This window comes from Bufo gargarizans, unplaced genomic scaffold (assembly GCF_014858855.1).
Source record: "Bufo gargarizans isolate SCDJY-AF-19 unplaced genomic scaffold, ASM1485885v1 fragScaff_scaffold_692_pilon, whole genome shotgun sequence".
NCBI classification, from domain to species: domain Eukaryota; kingdom Metazoa; phylum Chordata; class Amphibia; order Anura; family Bufonidae; genus Bufo; species Bufo gargarizans.
Window position 1 is genome coordinate 86,588 of NW_025334166.1, and position 20,543 is coordinate 107,130.

The following is a 20,543-nucleotide window of genomic DNA, read 5'->3' on the forward strand; positions in this document are numbered from 1 at the left end:
GGGGCAGTGATGTCACCGCTGTTATTCCCAGATGCTGGTTCTGGGGCAGTGATGTCACCGCTGTTATTCCCAGATGCTGGTTCTGGGGCAGTGATGTCACCGCTGTTATTCCCAGATGCTGGTTCTGGGGCAGTGATGACACCGCTGTTATTCCCAGATGCTGGTTCTGGGGCAGTGATGTCACCGGGCCCGCTGTTATTCCAGATGCTGGTTCTGGGGCAGTGATGTCACCGCTGTTATTCCAGATGCTGGTTCTGGGGCAGTGATGACACCGCTGTTATTCCAGATGCTGGTTCTGGGGCAGTGATGTCACCGCTGTTATTCCAGATGCTGGTTCTGGGGCAGTGATGTCACCGGGCCCGCTGTTATTCCAGATGCTGGTTCTGGGGCAGTGATGTCACCGCTGTTATTCCCAGATGCTGGTTCTGGGGCAGTGATGTCACCGCTGTTATTCCCAGATGCTGGTTCTGGGGCAGTGATGTCACCGCTGTTATTCCCAGATGCTGGTTCTGGGGCAGTGATGTCACCGCTGTTATTCCCAGATGCTGGTTCTGGGGCAGTGATGTCACCGCTGTTATTCCCAGATGCTGGTTCTGGGGCAGTGATGACACCGCTGTTATTCCCAGATGCTGGTTCTGGGGCAGTGATGTCACCGGGCCCGCTGTTATTCCAGATGCTGGTTCTGGGGCAGTGATGTCACCGCTGTTATTCCAGATGCTGGTTCTGGGGCAGTGATGACACCGCTGTTATTCCAGATGCTGGTTCTGGGGCAGTGATGACACCGCTGTTATTCCAGATGCTGGTTCTGGGGCAGTGATGACACCGCTGTTATTCCCAGATGCTGGTTCTGGGGCAGCGATGACACCACTGTTATTCCCAGATGCTGGTTCTGGGGCAGCGATGTCACCGCTGTTATTCCCAGATGCTGGTTCTGGGGCAGCGATGTCACCGCTGTTATTCCCAGATGCTGGTTCTGGGGCAGCGATGTCACCGCTGTTATTCCCAGATGCTGGTTCTGGGGCAGTGATGTCACCGGGCCCGCTGTTATTCCCAGATGCTGGTTCTGGGGCAGTGATGTCACCGCTGTTATTCCCAGATGCTGGTTCTGGGGCAGTGATGTCACCGCTGTTATTCCAGATGCTGGTTCTGGGGCAGTGATGACACCGCTGTTATTCCCAGATGCTGGTTCTGGGGCAGTGATGTCACCGCTGTTATTCCAGATGCTGGTTCTGGGGCAGTGATGTCACCGGGCCCGCTGTTATTCCCAGATGCTGGTTCTGGGGCAGTGATGTCACCGCTGTTATTCCAGATGCTGGTTCTGGGGCAGTGATGTCACCGGGCCCGCTGTTATCACTGCCCCAGAACCAGCATCTGGGAATAACAGCGGGCCCGGTGTCATCACTGCCCCAGAACCAGCATCTGGGAATAACAGCTGTAACGGATCTCCTGGCACCCCGACCGGGTACCTCCGTCGATAGATGCTCCTAGTGCTTTCCGAGGACTCCAAGCACTCCACTTGACACCGTACGCCCTGCAGACCCCACGAACCGCCGCAGCTTGGTTGGGGTCTCACCGTCCTCCACCCACGCTGGACCTACGACAAGGCTCCAGGCTCCAGTGGGTGAACCTCTCCTACAGCCAGAGAGCAGGAACAGCTCTTACAAGAGCTAGTAGTTATGCCAGGGGAGTATAGCAAATCTTCAGCGTATAGCAATCCCCCAGTTTGATCAGTTACCCAAACACCAGTCTCAGCATGATGAAGGATAAAACAGGAACACTTTATTGAGGGCTACCCGCCCGTATTTATGCAGGTCCATATCTGGTGGACACGCCCCCAGGGGACCAGAATGGAGACTGCGACACACCGAACAGATACAACACATCCCCACAATGCATCATGGTTTCCTCCTCTCTGCCCCAGAGACAACCGAGGGATAATCCAATTATCTCTCAGGACAAAGGGAGATCGCCAATACACATGTGGGGACAACAGGACAGGACATCACCACCCAAACACACAATGTCACACCCTCCCAGCAACCACAGACATTTAACATATCCCCAGATAGCTCAAGTCTGAGTGCATATCATTAGGCGAATGGCACTCAGACCACACGAATACAATTAAACTAGCCATCTGGGTGCCCTCACATAACAAAATACAATTCTAAAGACAGATTTAAGCTGTGCGGCCGGCCTGTCTTCTTTACAGTTAGTATGGGCCATAATCCTGAGGCAGGAGGCCGGCAACCAGCCCCCTCCAAAACACCGTGGCGAGGTTGGTTTCGCCACAGTAATGTATGTACACAGTGACTGCACCAGCAGAATAGTGAGTCCAGCTCTGGAGTATAATACTATTCTGCTGGTGCAGTCACTGTGTACATACATTACTTATCCTGTACTGATCCTGAGTTACATCCTGTATTATACTCCAGAGCTGCACTCACTATTCTGCTGGTGCAGTCACTGTGTACATACACTACTTATCCTGCACTGATCCTGAGTTACACCCTGTATTATACTCCAGAGCTGCACTCACTATTCTGCTGGTGCAGTCACTGTGTACATACATTACTTATCCTGTACGGATCCTGAGTTACATCCTGTATTATCCTCCAGAGCTGCACTCACTATTCTGCTGGTGCAGTCACTGTGTACATACATTACTTATCCTGTACTGATCCTGAGTTACATCCTGTATTATACTCCAGAGCTGCACTCACTATTCTGCTGGTGCAGTCACTGTGTACATACATTACTTATCCTGTACTGATCCTGAGTTACATCCTGTATATACTCCAGAGCTGCACTCACTATTCTGCTGGTGCAGTCACTGTGTACATACATTACTTATCCTGTACTGATCCTGAGTTACATCCTGTATTATACTCCAGAGCTGCGCTCACTATTCTGCTGGTGCAGTCACTGTGTACATACATTACTTATCCTGTACTGATCCTGAGTTACATCCTGTATATACTCCAGAGCTGCACTCACTATTCTGCTGGTGCAGTCACTGTGTACATACATTACTTATCCTGTACTGATCCTGAGTTACATCCTGTATTATACCCCAGAGCTGCACTCACTATTCTGCTGGTGGAGTCACTGTGTACATACATTACTTATCCTGTACTGACCCTGAGTTACATCCTGTATTATACTCCAGAGCTGCGCTCACTATTCTGCTGGTGCAGTCACTGTGTACATACATTACTTATCCTGTACTGACCCTGAGTTACATCCTGTATTATACTGCAGAGCTGCACTCACTATTCTGCTGGTGCAGTCACTGTGTACATACATTACTTATCCTGTACTGATCCTGAGTTACATCCTGTATTATACTCCAGAGCTGCACTCACTATTCTGCTGGTGCAGTCACTGTGTATATACATTACTTATCCTGTACTGATCCTGAGTTACATCCTGCATTATACTCCAGAGCTGCACTCACTATTCTGCTGGTGCAGTCACTGTGCACATACATTACTTATCCTGTACTGATCCTGAGTTACATCCTGTATTATACTCCAGAGCTGCACTCACTATTCTGCTGGTGCAGTCACTGTGTACACACATTACTTATCCTGTACTGATCCCGAGTTACATCCTGTATTATCCTCCAGAGCTGCACTCACTATTCTGCTGGTGCAGTCACTGTGTACATACATTACTTATCCTGTACAGATCCTGAGTTACATCCTGTATTATACTCCAGAGCTGCGCTCACTATTCTGCTGGTGCAGTCACTGTGTACACACATTACTTATCCTGTACTGATCCTGAGTTACATCCTGTATTATACTCCAGAGCTGCACTCACTATTCTGCTGGTGCAGTCACTGTGTACATACATTACTTATCCTGTACTGATCCTGAGTTACATCCTGTATTATACTCCAGAGCTGCACTCACTATTCTGCTGGTGCAGTCACTGTGTACATACATTACTTATCCTGTACTGTTCCTGAGTTACATCCTGTATTATACTCCAGAGCTGCACTCACTATTCTGCTGGTGCAGTCACTGTGTACATACATTACTTATCCTGTACTGATCCTGAGTTACATCCTGTATTATACTCCAGAGCTGCACTCACTATTCTGCTGGTGCAGTCACTGTGTACATACATTACTTATCCTGTACTGATCCTGAGTTACATCCTGCATTGTACTCCAGAGCTGCACTCACTATTCTGCTGGTGCAGTCACTGTGTACATACATTACTTATCCTGTACTGATACTGAGTTACATCCTGTATTATACTCCAGAGCTGCGCTCACTATTCTGCTGGTGCAGTCACTGTGTACATACATTACTTATCCTGTACTGATCCTGAGTTACATCCTGTATTATACTCCAGAGCTGCACTCACTATTCTGCTGGTGCAGTCACTGTGTACATACATTACTTATCCTGTACTGATCCTGAGTTACATCCTGTATTATACTCCAGAGCTGCACTCACTATTCTGCTGGTGCAGTCACTGTGTACATACATTACTTATCCTGTACTGATCCTGAGTTACATCCTGTGTTATACTCCAGAGCTGCACTCACTATTCTGCTGGTGCAGTCACTGTGTACATACATTACTTATCCTGTACTGACCCTGAGTCACATCCTGTATTATACTCCAGAGCTGCACTCACTATTCTGCTGGTGCAGTCACTGTACATACATTACTTGTCCTGTACTGATCCTGAGTTACATCCTGTATTATACTCCAGAGCTGCACTCACTATTCTGCTGGTGCAGTCACTGTGTACATACATTACTTATCCTGTACTGATACTGAGTGCAGCTCTGGAGTATAATACATTGTGTGAATGGGGTGGCCGATGTTCTCATCCTGTGGTAATGCTCCTCGTTTCTCACAGTGGCACATGCTGGATTATGACTGGTTCACCCTCCTATAGAGCAGTAGTAGGAGTTCAGCTCCTGTGGTACATTTCAGCTGTGTTCACACAGTGTCAGGATACACTACAGGGGAGACAGTTGTCTGGTTTGGACGTGCTCCTATGTAGGCAGGGGCGGACTGGGAACTTAAAGTGGCCCCATTTTGTAGTCTGGTCAAATTGATGGAAGACGGGGCAAACAACACCATATTGTGGCCCATTATACCGCCCCACCGCCACAGTCCAGCACAAAATACATCCCCAAAAACTTCCCGGGGGCCACACGTGCCCTCATCATGTCCACTGGGAGTTTCCCTGTAAGGTCTATGGCCAGTCCGCTCCTGTATGTAGGTTCTAACTGGACGTCCGGGGACTGCAGCCCCCATTGTGGCCTCATCAGACCCTGACCTGATGGGGGGGCACAGACTTCTGGGGGCGATGTGGCCTGTAATGGGGTCCTGGGCTCTGATGCTGAGATTTTCTTGGGGGCACTGTGTCTTTAAGTGCATCCTTGGATGCAATGCCGGGAGGGGGAGGGGGCAGCCAAGCTTTAAATGCTGGAGACCTCGGAGGAGCGGGCAGCAGCATAACTGAGGCAGCTCCTCGCCATGCTGCCCCCTCTCTAACCCGCTGGACCCCCAGACCAGCGCCATGGAAAGCCTGCAGCTGCCAGAACCCCAGAAAGAGCTGATCCGGGACACCTGGCGAATAGTCGGCCAGGAGCAGATCCATCACGGCACCGTCCTCTTCACCAGGTGAGGCAGCACCGTACCGCAGGGCTGGGGGCATGTATCTAATCCTGCCAGTGTGATACCGCCTGCTGAGCCGTGTATCTAATCCTGCCAGTGTGATACCGCCTGCTGAGCCGTGTATCTAATCCTGCCAGTGTGATACTGTCTGCTGAGCCGTGTATCTAATCCTGCCAGTGTGATACCGCCTGCTGAGCCGTGTATCTAGTCCTTCCAATGTGATACCGCCTGCTGAGCTGTGTATCTAATCCTCTCCTGTGTGATACAGTCTGCTGAGCTGTGTATCTAATCCTCTCCTGTGTGATACTGTCTGCTGAGCTGTGTATCTAATCCTGCCAGTGTGATACCGCCTGCTGAGCGGTGTATCTAATCCTCTCCTGTGTGATACCGCCTGCTGAGCCGTGTATCTAATCCTGCCAGTGTGATACCGCCTGCTGAGCCGTGTATCTAATCCTGCCAGTGTGATACCGCCTGCTGAGCCGTGTATCTAATCCTGCCAGTGTGATACCGCCTGCTGAGCCGTGTATCTAATCCTGCCAGTGTGATACCGCCTGCTGAGCCGTGTATCTAATCCTGCCAGTGTGATACCGCCTGCTGAGCCGTGTATCTAATCCTGCCAGTGTGATACCGCCTGCTGAGCCGTGTATCTAATCCTCTCCTGTGTGATACTGTCTGCTGAGCCGTGTATCTAATCCTGCCAGTGTGATACTGCCTGCTGAGCTGTGTATCTAATCCTCTCCTGTGTGATACTGTCTGCTGAGCCGTGTATCTAATCCTGCCAGTGTGATACTGTCTGCTGAGCTGTGTATCTAATCCTCTCCTGTGTGATACCGCCTGCTGAGCTGTGTATCTAATCCTCTCCTGTGTGGTACTGACTGCTGAGCTGTGTATCTAATCCTATCCTGTGTGATACTGTCTGCTGAGCTATGTATCTAATCCTGCCCTGTGTGATACTGGCTGCTGAGCTGTGTATCTAATCCTGCCAGTGTGATACTGCCTGCTGAGCTGTGTATCTAATCCTGCCCTGTGTGATACTGGCTGCTGAGCTGTGTATCTAATCCTGCCCTGTGTGATACTGGCTGCTGAGCTGTGTATCTAATCCTATCCTGTGTGATACCGCCTGCTGAGCTGTGTATCTAATCCTGCCCTGTGTGATACTGTCTGCTGAGCTATGTATCTAATCCTGCCCTGTGTGATACTGGCTGCTGAGCTGTGTATCTAATCCTGCCAGTGTGATACTGCCTGCTGAGCTGTGTATCTAATCCTGCCCTGTGTGATACTGGCTGCTGAGCTGTGTATCTAATCCTGCCCTGTGTGATACTGGCTGCTGAGCTGTGTATCTAATCCTATCCTGTGTGATACCGCCTGCTGAGCCGTGTATCTAATCCTGCCAGTGTGATACCGCCTGCTGAGCCGTGTATCTAATCCTGCCAGTGTGATACCGCCTGCTGAGCCGTGTATCTAATCCTGCCAGTGTGATACCGCCTGCTGAGCTGTGTATCTAATCCTGCCAGTGTGATACCGCCTGCTGAGCCGTGTATCTAATCCTGCCAGTGTGATACCGCCTGCTGAGCCGTGTATCTAATCCTCTCCTGTGTGATACTGTCTGCTGAGCCGTGTATCTAATCCTGCCAGTGTGATACTGCCTGCTGAGCTGTGTATCTAATCCTCTCCTGTGTGATACTGTCTGCTGAGCCGTGTATCTAATCCTGCCAGTGTGATACTGCCTGCTGAGCTGTGTATCTAATCCTCTCCTGTGTGATACCGCCTGCTGAGCTGTGTATCTAATCCTATCCTGTGTGATACTGTCTGCTGAGCTATGTATCTAATCCTGCCCTGTGTGATACTGGCTGCTGAGCTGTGTATCTAATCCTGCCAGTGTGATACTGCCTGCTGAGCTGTGTATCTAATCCTGCCCTGTGTGATACTGGCTGCTGAGCTGTGTATCTAATCCTCTCCTGTGTGATACTGTCTGCTGAGCTGTGTATCTAATCCTGTCCTGTGTGATACTGTCTGCTGAGCTGTGTATCTAATCCTATCCTGTGTGATACTGTCTGCTGAGCTGTGTATCTAATCCTATCCTGTGTGATACTGCCTGCTGAGCTGTGTATCTAATCCTATCATGTGTGATACTGTCTGCTGAGCTGTGTATCTAATCCTCTCCTGTGTGATACTGTTTGCTGAGCTGTGTATCTAATCCTATCCTGTGTGATACTGTCTGCTGAGCTGTGTATCTAATCCTATCCTGTGTGATACTGTTTGCTGAGCTGTGTATCTAATCCTATCCTGTGTGATACTGTCTGCTGAGCTGTGTATCTAATCCTATCCTGTGTGATACCGCCTGCTGAGCTGTGTATCTAATCCTGTCAGTGTGATGCCGCCTGCTGAGCTGTGTATCTAATCCTCTCCTGTGTGATACTGACTGCTGAGCTGTGTATCTAATCCTATCCTGTGTGATACTGTCTGCTGAGCTGTGTATCTAATCCTATCCTGTGTGATACTGTCTGCTGAGCTGTGTATCTAATCCTATCCTGTGTGATACTGTCTGCTGAGCTGTGTATCTAATCCTATCCTGTGTGATACTGTCTGCTGAGCTGTGTATCTAATCCTGTCCTGTGTGATACAGTCTGCTGAGCTGTGTATCTAATCCTATCCTGTGTGATACTGCCTGCTGAGCTGTGTATCTAATCCTATCCTGTGTGATACTGTCTGCTGAGCTGTGTATCTAATCCTCTCCTGTGTGATACTGTCTGCTGAGCTGTGTATCTAATCCTATCCTGTGTGATACTGCCTGCTGAGCTGTGTATCTAATCCTCTCCTGTGTGATACTGACTGCTGAGCTGTGTATCTAATCCTATCCTGTGTGATACTGTCTGCTGAGCTGTGTATCTAATCCTATCCTGTGTGATACTGTCTGCTGAGCTGTGTATCTAATCCTATCCTGTGTGATACTGTCTGCTGAGCTGTGTATCTAATCCTATCCTGTGTGATACTGTCTGCTGAGCTGTGTATCTAATCCTATCCTGTGTGATACTGTCTGCTGAGCTGTGTATCTAATCCTGTCCTGTGTGATACAGTCTGCTGAGCTGTGTATCTAATCCTATCCTGTGTGATACTGCCTGCTGAGCTGTGTATCTAATCCTATCCTGTGTGATACTGTCTGCTGAGCTGTGTATCTAATCCTATCCTGTGTGATACTGTCTGCTGAGCTGTGTATCTAATCCTATCCTGTGTGATACTGTCTGCTGAGCTGTGTATCTAATCCTATCCTGTGTGATACTGTCTGCTGAGCTGTGTATCTAATCCTAGTCCTGTGTGATACTGCCTGCTGAGCTGTGTATCTAATCCTATCCTGTGTGATAGCTGTCTGCTGAGCTGTGTATCTAATCCTATCCTGTGTGATACTGCCTGCTGAGCTGTGTATCTAATCCTATCCTGTGTGATACTGTCTGCTGAGCTGTGTATCTAATCCTATCCTGTGTGATACTGTCTGCTGAGCTGTGTATCTAATCCTAGCCTGTGTGATACTGCTGCTGAGCTGTGTATCTAATCCTATCCTGTGTGATACGTCTGCTGAGCTGTGTATCTAATCCTATCCTGTGTGATACTGCCTGCTGAGCTGTGTATCTAATCCTATCCTGTGTGATACTGTCTGCTGAGCTGTGTATCTAATCCTATCCTGTGTGATACTGTCTGCTGAGCTGTGTATCTAATCCTATCCTGTGTGATACTGGCTGCTGCTGAGCTGTGTATCTAATCCTATCCTGTGTGATACTGTCTGCTGAGCTGTGTATCTAATCCTATCCTGTGTGATACTGTCTGCTGAGCTGTGTATCTAATCCTATCCTGTGTGATACTGTCCTGCTGAGCTGTGTATCTAATCCTATCCTGTGTGATACTGTCTGCTGAGCTGTGTATCTAATCCTATCCTGTGTGATACTGCTGCTGAGCTGTGTATCTAATCCTATCCTGTGTGATACTGCTGCTGAGCTGTGTATCTAATCCTATCCTGTGTGATACTGCCTGCTGAGCTGTGTATCTAATCCTATCCTGTGTGATACTGTCTGCTGAGCTGTGTATCTAATCCTATCCTGTGTGATACTGTCTGCTGAGCTGTGTATCTAATCCTATCCTGTGTGATACTGCCTGCTGAGCTGTGTATCTAATCCTATCCTGTGTGATACTGTCCTGCTGAGCTGTGTATCTAATCCTATCCTGTGTGATACTGTCTGCTGAGCTGTGTATCTAATCCTATCCTGTGTGATACTGTCTGCTGAGCTGTGTATCTAATCCTATCCTGTGTGATACTGTCTGCTGAGCTGTGTATCTAATCCTATCCTGTGTGATACTGTCTGCTGAGCTGTGTATCTAATCCTATCCTGTGTGATACTGTACTGCTGAGCGTGTATCTAATCCTATTCCTGTGTGATACTGTCTGCTGAGCTGTGTATCTAATCCTATCCTGTGTGATACTGCTGCTGAGCTGTGTATCTAATCCTATCCTGTGTGATACTGTCCTGCTGAGCTGTGTATCTAATCCTATCCTGTGTGATACTGTCTGCTGAGCTGTGTATCTAATCCTATCCTGTGTGATACTGTCTGCTGAGCTGTGTATCTAATCCTATCCTGTGTGATACTGCCTGCTGAGCTGTGTATCTAATCCTATCCTGTGTGATACTGCCTGCTGAGCTGTGTATCTAATCCTCGTCCTGTGTGATACATGTCTGCTGAGCTGATGTATGCTAATCCTATCCTGTGTGATACTGCCTGCCTGAGCTGTGTATCTAATCCCTAGCCTGTGTGATACTGCTGCTGAGCTGTGTATCTAATCCTATCCTGTGTGATACGGCCTGCTGAGCTGTGTATCTAATGCCGATCCTGTGTGATACTGGTCTGCTGAGCTGTGTATCTAATCCTATCCTGTGTGATACATGCCTGCTGAGCTGTGTATCTAATCCTGTCCTGTGTGATACTGTCTGCTGAAGCTCCTGTCCTGTGTGATACTGGGGCCTGCTGAGCTGTGTATCTAATCCTATCCTGTGTGATACTGCCTGCTGAGCTGTGTATCTAATCCTATCCTGTGTGATACTGTCTGCTGAGCTGTTGTATCTAATCCTATCCTGTGTGATACTGTCTGCTGAGCTGTGTATCTATATACCTATCCTGTGTGATACTGTCTGCTGAGCTGTGTATCTAATCCTATCCCTGTGGTGATACTGTCCTGCTGAGCTGTGTAGCTAATCCTATCCTGTGTGATACGTCTGCTGAGCTGTGTATCTAATCCTATCCTGTGTGATACTGCTGCTGAGCTGTGTATCTAATCCTATCCTGTGTGATACTGTCTGCTGAGCTGTGTATCTAATCCTATCCTGTGTGATACTGGCCTGCTGAGCTGTGTATCTAATCCTATCCTGTGTGATACTGTCTGCTGAGCTGTGTATCTAAATCCTATCCTGTGTGATACTGTCTGCTGAGCTGTGTATCTAATCCTGTCCTGTGTGATACTGTCTGCTGAGCTGTGTATCTAATCCTATCCTGTGTGATACTACATGCTGAGCTGTGTATCTAATCCTAGTCCTGTGTGATACTGTCCTGCTGAGCTGTGTATCTAATCCTATCCTGTGTGATACTGCCTGCTGATCTGTGTATCTAATCCTATCCTGTGTGATACTGTCTGCTGAGCTGTGTATCTAATCCTATCCTGTGTGATACTGCCTGCTGAGCTGTGTATCTAATCCTATCCTGTGTGATACTGCTGCTGAGCTGTGTATCTAATCCTATCCTGTGTGATACTGTCTGCTGAGCTGTGTATCTAATCCTATCCTGTGTGATACTGCCTGCTGAGCTGTGTATCTAATCCTATCCTGTGTGATACTGTCTGCTGAGCTGTGTATCTAATCCTATCCTGTGTGATACTGCTGCTGAGCTGTGTATCTAATCCTATCCTGTGTGATACTGTCTGCTGAGCTGTGTATCTAATCCTATCCTGTGTGATACTGTCTGCTGAGCTGTGTATCTAATCCTATCCTGTGTGATACTGTCCTGCTGAGCTGTGTATCTAATCCTATCCTGTGTGATACTGTCTGCTGAGCTGTGTATCTAATCCTATCCTGTGTGATACTGTCTGCTGAGCTGTGTATCTAATCCTGTCCTGTGTGATACTGTCTGCTGAGCTGTGGTATCTAATCCTATCCTGTGTGATACTGACTGCTAGCTGTGTATCTAATCCTATCCTGTGTGATACTGCCTGCTGAAGCCTGTGTATCTAATCCTATCCTGTGTGCTACTGTCTGCTGAGCGTGTATCTAATCCATCTACGGTGTGATACTGTCCTGCTGAGCTGTGTATCTAATCCTATCCTGTTTGATACTGTCCTGCAGAGCTGTGTATCTAATCCTAGTCCTGTGATGATACTGTCTGCTGAGGCTGTGTATCCTAAGCCTATCCTGTGTGATACTGTTACTGCTGAGCTGTGTATCTAATCCTCTAACCTGTGTGATACTGATCTGGCTGAGCTGTGTATCTAATCCGATCCTGTGGTGATACTGTCCGGCTGATGCTGTGTATTCTAATCCTCTCCGGTGTGATACTGTCTGCTGAGCTGTGTATCTAATCCTATACTGTGTTGATAATGACTGCCTCAGCGTTGTATCTAATCCTCTACCGTGTGATACAGCATGCTGGCTGTGTATCTAATCTATCCTGTGTGATACTGCCTGCTGAGCTGTGTATCTAATCCTATCCTGTGTGGTACTGTCTGCTGAGCTGTGTATCTAATCTGTGTGATACTGGGGGGTATTATGGTGAGCTTTATTACTTCCGGGGCACAGAGGGGTGACATTATTACTATTGGTGGGACTTTTGAGAGCACTGTAACTGTGGGGTCCCCGGCCTCGTATCAGCTTAGCACAATTATTTTTGAGGGTACTGTGTGAGAGTAATTATTGAAGGGGGTACTAATATTTACAGGGGGGGGGGGGCTATATTTCTGCAGTACAGTATTGGGGAGCACCGTGGGTACAGTATTTGTGGGGAGGAAAATGGGAAAGTAGAAACGAAGACATCTGTGTGGCAAACTTCAGAGATGGGACATGGCTGAAAGAAGACATCATGGCGGTCTGCCTCCAATGGAGAAGATGAGGAAAGAGAGGAGATGTCACTGGATGTAAGAGGTGTGCGGTGCTAGTTCTCCTGGATGTAGGAGGTGTGCGGTGCTGCGATCTCCTGGATGTAGGAGGTGTGCGGTGCTGCGATCTCCTGGATGTAAGAGGTGTGCGGTGCTGTGTTCTCATGGATGTAAGAGATGTGTGCGGTGCTGCGATCTCCCGGATGTAAGAGGTGTGCGGTGCTGCGTTCTCCTGGATGTTAGAGGTGTGCGGTGCTGCGTTCTCCTGGATGTAAGAGGTGTGCGGTGCTGCGATCTCCCGGATGTAAGAGGTGTGCGGTGCTGCGTTCTCCTGGATGTAAGAGGTGTGCGGTGCTGCGTTCTCCTGGATGTAAGAGGTGTGCGGTGCTGCGATCTCCCGGATGTAAGAGGTGTGCGGTGCTGCGATCTCCCGGATGTAAGAGGTGTGCGGTGCTGCGTTCTCCTGGATGTAAGAGGTGTGCGGTGCTGCGTTCTCCTGGATGTAAGAGGTGTGCGGTGCTGCGCTCTCCCGGATGTAAGAGGTGTGCGGTGCTGCGCTCTCCCGGATGTAAGAGGTGTGCGGTGCTGCGTTCTCCTGGATGTTAGAGGTGTGCGGTGCTGCGTTCTCCTGGATGTTAGAGGTGTGCGGTGCTGCGTTCTCCCGGATGTAAGAGTGTGCGGTGCTGCGTTCTCCTGGATGTAGAGGTGTGCGGTGCTGCGTTCTCCTGGATGTTAGAGGTGTGCGGTGCTGCGTTCTCCTGGATGTAAGAGGGTGTGCGGTGCTGCGTTCTCCTGGATGTAAGAGGTGTGCGGTGCTGCGTTCTCCTGGATGTAAGAGGTGTGCGGTGCTGCGTTCTCCTGGATGTTAGAGGTGTGCGGTGCTGCGTTCTCCTGGATGTAAGAGATGTGCGGTGCTGCGTTCTCCTGGATGTAAGAGGTGTGCGGTGCTGCGTTCTCCTGGATGTAAGAGGTGTGCGGTGCTGCGTTCTCCTGGATGTAAGAGGTGTGCGGTGCTGCGTTCTCCCGGATGTAAGAGGTGTGCGGTGCTGCGCTCTCCCGGATGTAAGAGGTGTGCGGTGCTGCGTTCTCCTGGATGTTAGAGGTGTGCGGTGCTGCGATCTCCTGGATGTTAGAGGTGTGCGGTGCTGCGTTCTCCCGGATGTAAGAGGTGTGCGGTGCTGCGTTCTCCCGGATGTAAGAGGTGTGCGGTGCTGCGTTCTCCTGGATGTTAGAGGTGTGCGGTGCTGCGTTCTCCTGGATGTAAGAGGTGTGCGGTGCTGCGTTCTCCTGGATGTAAGAGGTGTGCGGTGCTGCGTTCTCCCGGATGTAAGAGGTGTGCGGTGCTGCGCTCTCCCGGATGTAAGAGGTGTGCGGTGCTGCGTTCTCCTGGATGTTAGAGGTGTGCGGTGCTGCGATCTCCTGGATGTTAGAGGTGTGCGGTGCTGCGTTCTCCCGGATGTAAGAGGTGTGCGGTGCTGCGTTCTCCTGGATGTTAGAGGTGTGCGGTGCTGCGTTCTCCCGGATGTAAGAGGTGTGCGGTGCTGCGTTCTCCTGGATGTTAGAGGTGTGCGGTGCTGCGTTCTCCTGGATGTTAGAGGTGTGCGGTGCTGCGTTCTCCTGGATGTAAGAGGTGTGCGGTGCTGCGTTCTCCCGGATGTAAGAGGTGTGCGGTGCTGCGTTCTCCTGGATGTAAGAGGTGTGCGGTGCTGCGATCTCCCGAATGTAAGAGGTGTGCGGTGCTGCGTTCTCCTGGATGTAAGAGGTGTGCGGTGCTGCGATCTCCCGGATGTAAGAGGTGTGCGGTGCTGCGTTCTCCTGGATGTTAGAGGTGTGCGGTGCTGCGTTCTCCTGGATGTAGGAGGTGTGCGGTGCTGCGATCTCCTGGATGTAAGAGGTGTGCGGTGCTGCGTTCTCCTGGATGTAAGAGGTGTGCGGTGCTGCGTTCTCCTGGATGTAAGAGATGTGCGGTGCTGCGTTATCCTGGATATAAGAGGTGTGCGGTGCTGCGATCTCCTGGATGTAAGAGATGTGCGGTGCTGCGTTCTCCTGGATGTAAGAGGTGTGCGGTGCTGTGTTCTCCTGGATGTTAGAGGTGTGCGGTGCTGTCTTCTCCTGGATGTAGGAGGTGTGCGGTGCTGCGTTCTCCTGGATGTAAGAGGTGTGCGGTGCTGCGTTCTCCTGGATGTAAGAGGTGTGCGGTGCTGCGTTCTCCTGGATGTAAGAGGTGTGCGGTGCTGCGTTCTCCTGGATGTAAGAGGTGTGCGGTGCTGCGTTCTCCTGGATGTAAGAGGTGTGCGGTGCTGCCTTCTCCTGGATGTAAGAGGTGTGCGGTGCTGTCTTCTCCTGGATGTTAGAGGTGTGCGGTGCTGCGTTATCCTGGATATAAGAGGTGTGCGGTGCTGCGATCTCCTGGATGTAAGAGATGTGCGGTGCTGCGTTCTCCTGGATGTAAGAGGTGTGCGGTGCTGTGTTCTCCTGGATGTTAGAGGTGTGCGGTGCTGTCTTCTCCTGGATGTAGGAGGTGTGCGGTGCTGCGTTCTCCTGGATGTAAGAGGTGTGCGGTGCTGCGTTCTCCTGGATGTAAGAGGTGTGCGGTGCTGCGTTCTCCTGGATGTAAGAGGTGTGCGGTGCTGCGTTCTCCTGGATGTAAGAGGTGTGCGGTGCTGCGTTATCCTGGATATAAGAGGTGTGCGGTGCTGTCTTCTCCTGGATGTAAGAGGTGTGCGGTGCTGCGATCTCCTGGATGTAAGAGATGTGCGGTGCTGCGTTCTCCTGGATGTAAGAGGTGTGCGGTGCTGTGTTCTCCTGGATGTTAGAGGTGTGCGGTGCTGTCTTCTCCTGGATGTAAGAGGTGTGCGGTGCTGTCTTCTCCTGGATGTAAGAGGTGTGCGGTGCTGTCTTCTCCTGGATGTTAGAGGTGTGCGGTGCTGTGTTCTCCTGGATGAAAGAGGTGTGCGGTGCTGCGTTCTCCTGGATGTTAGAGGTGTGCGGTGCTGCGTTCTCCTGGATGTTAGAGGGTGTGCGGTGTGCTGCGTTCTCCTGGATGTAAGAGGTGTGCGGTGCTGCGATCTCCTGGATGTAAGAGGTGTGCGGTGCTGCGATCTCCTGGATGTAGGAGGTGTGCGGTGCTGCGATCTCCTGGATGTAGGAGGTGTGCGGTGCTGCGATCTCCTGGATGTAAGAGGTGTGCGGTGCTGCGATCTCCTGGATGTAAGAGGTGTGCGGTGCTGCGATCTCCTGGATGTAGGAGGTGTGCGGTGCTGCGATCTCCTGGATGTAGGAGGTGTGCGGTGCTGCGTTCTCCCGTAATGTGATAGTCAGACATCACCTCATGACCCACGATGGACGCATTAATGCTGCGCTATCCTCGCTGTGACATCGGAGGGATCGGCTCAGGCCCTACGGCCGTGGCACGAGGAGAGCCGTATTTTATTAACATTTATATCACTTCTCGCTTCCTTGGGGGCCTCTGTTCCATCTTCTTGTCACTGGGGTACTGGGAGTGAACAGGTTAAGCGCTGCACTACACGGCCCAGATGTAATCCTAGCCCGGCCTCTAGACCTGCTCCAGACTGCGCCACAGACCCATTGGTTAACGTGGGTCCATGTTCCTCATGTATGGGGTGGGACTTCCTGTGTGGTCTTGCCCTATAGTGGGCGGAGTCTCTGCTCCATATTGGTGGTCAGTGCGCCCTCTGGTGGATGCTGGGTAAATAACAGATGATGAATCTGCAGTGTGGCTCTGGAGCCTGTGACGTCAGGGACACTTTGTGGCTCCAGAGCTGTCATTCACTCTAAATCCTGTGCTTACTGGTGGTGTAAAGTTTCCTCCAGTTCAGGAGTAAACAGTCCCATTGACTGGGGAGCGACCCGACCACGGACCCATCAGGATGGCCACACCGCTCTCAGACGACCTGGGCCCGAGACACTTCCTGCTGTCCTTGGATTGGTCACATGAGCAGGGCTGGCCAATCCAAGAGCAGGGCGTGTCCCAGACTACTACTGTATCGGGTGGTCTGAGACACGGTGCGGACATCTGGGGTTCAGGAAGGGTCTCTTTAACCCTTTCCTGTTTCTTAGGCTCTTCCAGCTGGAGCCGGAGCTGCTGTTCCTCTTCCACTACAATTCCGCTCATTTCTCCAGTGTCCAGGAATGTCTGAGCTCGTCCGAATTCACAGAACACATCCGCAAAGTGAGTGACCCCCCCCCGTGTGGCGCCGACAGATCTTTGGGGTGCCACAGTCTGTTTTCCGGGAGGTCCGGCACGGCAGCGGGCTCCTCCCCGTGTACACAGGCCTCTGCCTAGGGCGGCGTGCCGGGATATTGGGGCTTCATGTGTCCTTCCCCCAGGTGATGACGGTCATTGACGCTGCGGTGCGGAGCCTGGATTCGCTGCCCTCGCTGGAGGACTACCTGACCAGTCTGGGGAGGAAGCATCGCGCCACCGGGGTCAAACTGGAGTCCTTTAAGGTGAGCCCCCAGAATGCGGGGCCATTGTGCGGGGGCCCCCAGAATGCGGGGTCATTGTGTGGGAGCTGCTTCTGACATGGCATCTCTCTTCCAGATGGTGGGGGAGGCCCTGCTCTACGCCCTGGAGTCCGGACTGGGGGCCACATTCACATCGGACGCTCGCGCTGCCTGGAGCCAGCTCTACGCCATTGTGGTGAGCGCCATGAGCCGCGGCTGGTGGAGGGACCCCTAGGAACCGTGACCACGCCGGGCCGGACACGTGGATTGTTCTGTCTTGTGCTAATAAACTGGATTATACCAGGCTGAGATGTGGCCCCTGTAAGGATTAGGGCCACACATCTGTCCCACCCCGGGCCCCCCGCACACACTTTGATTTGGTAACAATGGAAGGACCGACACAATTTCATTGGCTCATTTCTTTACCTCCCCCTGTGGCCCCGATATTCAGCGGCCCCTGAGAAGTCGGTTCAAAGACCCAAAATGTCATCAACAATAAGAGAAAATGAAGAATTAAGACAAATAAGCCGATAACAGAGAGAGAGCGCACGTCAGTCAGGAACGGCAGCCGACCACCGACCATCACATCCTGAGGGATGGCGGTACATTAAGGGGCCCTCCGACCCCGGCGGCTACATGTGCGCGCGGCGGCTGTGTTGGGCCAATGTTCCAATTTGGCCGCATTGCTGAGAAAATTTTCAAGTTTTAAGATATGCAAATAAGCCTCTAGGAGCAACGGGGGCGTTACCATTACACCTATAGGCTCCGCCCCTTCTGCACTTTGATAGAACCAGGTGTGATGAGGTCTTCACTGCCTGGACCTGCCAATCACAGTGGAGGCTTTAGGTGTAACGGCAACGTCCCTGTTGCTACGAGGGGCTTATTTGCATACGCGGCCACATAGGAAGACGGCACCAACACAGATGCCGCCGCCCCGCGCACATGTGACCGATCCGCCAGGGATCTGCGGACAGGGGCCCTTTATTGCCCCCTGGAGACATATGGTGGGGGCTTTAGAGTAGGGACCCCCCATTCCTTCACCCAGTCCGCACTGGAGGCAGCAGGACCCGACGCTCCCATCACGTCACATCCTCCATCCTAGAGCATCAGGTCCTGCTACCTCCGATGCGCACTGAGTGGTGGCCCCCAGCCGTCCATGGACCCGGTCTCCTGGCATTAGACGGGGCACGCCGGAAAAACATAGGACGTCCTATTCAGACTCCCACATGTGTACACCACAACCTGCTCCACCTGCACACCCCACATGTGTACACCGCAACCTGCTCCACCTGCACACCCCACATGTGTACACCGCAACCTGCTCCACCAGCACACCCCACACGTGTACACCGCAACCTGCTCCACCAGCACACCCCACACGTGTACACCGCAACCTGCTCCACCAGCACACCCCACATGTGTACACCGCAACCTGCTCCACCAGGACACCCCACATGTGTACACCGCAACCTGCTCCACCTGCACACCCCCACATGTGTACACCGCAACCTGCTCCACCAGCACACCCCACATGTGTACACCGCAACCTGCACACCCCACACGTGTACACCACAACCTGCTCCACCAGCACACCCCACACGTGTACACCGCAACCTGCTCCACCAGCACACCCCACATGTGTACACCGCAACCTGCTCCACCAGCACACCCCACATGTGTACACCACAACATGCTCCACCAGGACACCCCACATGTGTACACCACAACCTGCTCCACCTGCACACCCCACATGTGTACACCACAACCTGCTCCACCAGCACACCCCACATGTGTACACCGCAACCTGCTCCACCTGCACACCCCACATGTGTACACCGCAACCTGCTCCACCTGCACACCCCACATGTGTACACCGCAACCTGCTCCACCAGGACACCCCACATGTGTACACCGCAACCTGCTCCACCAGGACACCCCACATGTGTACACCGCAACCTGCTCCACCAGCACACCCCACATGTGTACACCACAACCTGCTCCACCAGGACACCCCACACGTGTACACCGCAACCTGCTCCACCAGCACACCCCACACGTGTACACCGCAACCTGCTCCACCAGCACACCCCACACGTGTACACCGCAACCTGCTCCACCAGGACACCCCACACGTGTACACCACAACCTGCTCCACCAGCACACCCCACACGTGTACACCACAACCTGCTCCACCAGCACACCCCACACGTGTACACCGCAACCTGCACACCCCACACGTGTACACCGCAACCTGCTCCACCAGCACACCCCACACGTGTACACCGCAACCTGCTCCACCAGGACACCCCACATGTGTACACCACAACCTGCTCCACCAGCACACCGAGCTACACCACAACCTGCTCCACCTGCACACCCCACATGTGTACACCGCAACCTGCTCCACCAGGACACCCCACATGTGTACACCACAACCTGCTCCACCAGCACACCCCACATGTGTACACCGCAACCTGCTCCACCTGCACACCCCACATGTGTACACCGCAACCTGCTCCACCTGCACACCCCACACGTGTACACCGCAACCTGCTCCACCAGCACACCCCACATGTGTACACCACAACCTGCTCCACCAGGACACCCCACATGTGTACACCACAACCTGCTCCACCTGCACACCCCACATGTGTACACCGCAACCTGCTCCACCTGCACACCCCACACGTGTACACCGCAACCTGCTCCACCTGCACACCCCACACGTGTACACCGCAACCTGCTCCACCAGCACACCCCACATGTGTACACCACAACCTGCTCCACCAGGACACCCCACATGTGTACACCACAACCTGCTCCACCAGGACACCCCACACGTGTACACCGCAACCTGCTCCACCTGCACACCCCACACGTGTACACCGCAACCTGCTCCACCTGCACACCCCACACGTGTACACCGCAACCTGCTCCACCAGGACACCCCACACGTGTACACCGCAACCTGCTCCACCAGGACACCCCACACGTGTACACCGCAACCTGCTCCACCAGGACACCCCACACGTGTACACCGCAACCTGCTCCACCAGGACACCCCACACGTGTACACCGCAACCTGCTCCACCTGCACACCCCACATGTGTACACCGCAACCTGCTCCACCAGGACACCCCACATGTGTACACCGCAACCTGCTCCACCAGCACACCCCACATGTGTACACCGCAACCTGCTCCACCAGGACACCCCACATGTGTACACCACAACCTGCTCCACCAGCACACCGAGCTACACCACAACCTGCTCCACCTGTGGCTCCTCCCGCCGGCACAGAT

General features: G+C 52.1%; 2 protein-coding genes across 4 annotated transcripts; one reads left to right on the forward strand and one right to left on the reverse strand.

Annotated features, from left to right (window-relative positions):
* The first annotated feature begins 5,448 nt into the window (after positions 1 to 5,448).
* On the forward strand, positions 5,449 to 18,672 carry NGB (neuroglobin). Its single transcript, XM_044273475.1, has 4 exons — positions 5,449 to 5,654; positions 16,855 to 16,966; positions 17,125 to 17,244; positions 17,339 to 18,672. The coding sequence occupies exons 1-4, from the start codon at positions 5,551 to 5,553 to the stop codon at positions 17,474 to 17,476; spliced, it is 474 nt and encodes a 157-aa protein (XP_044129410.1). The 5' UTR covers positions 5,449 to 5,550; the 3' UTR covers positions 17,477 to 18,672.
* Positions 18,418 to 20,521, reverse strand: LOC122922756. 3 transcript variants are annotated; one of them, XM_044273472.1, is made up of 3 exons: positions 19,602 to 20,521; positions 19,055 to 19,197; positions 18,418 to 18,720 (listed from the first exon to the last, which is right to left on the reverse strand). In XM_044273472.1, exons 1-3 carry the CDS (start codon positions 20,383 to 20,385, stop codon positions 18,418 to 18,420), a joined length of 1,230 nt encoding a protein of 409 aa, XP_044129407.1. In that variant the 5' UTR covers positions 20,386 to 20,521. The 3 variants fall into 3 exon arrangements, with proteins under 3 accessions (XP_044129407.1, XP_044129408.1, XP_044129406.1); XM_044273473.1 differs by having other exon boundaries at positions 19,055 to 19,715; positions 19,763 to 19,769; XM_044273471.1 differs by having other exon boundaries at positions 18,456 to 18,720; positions 19,055 to 20,521.
* Positions 20,522 to 20,543: the final 22 nt, after the last annotated feature.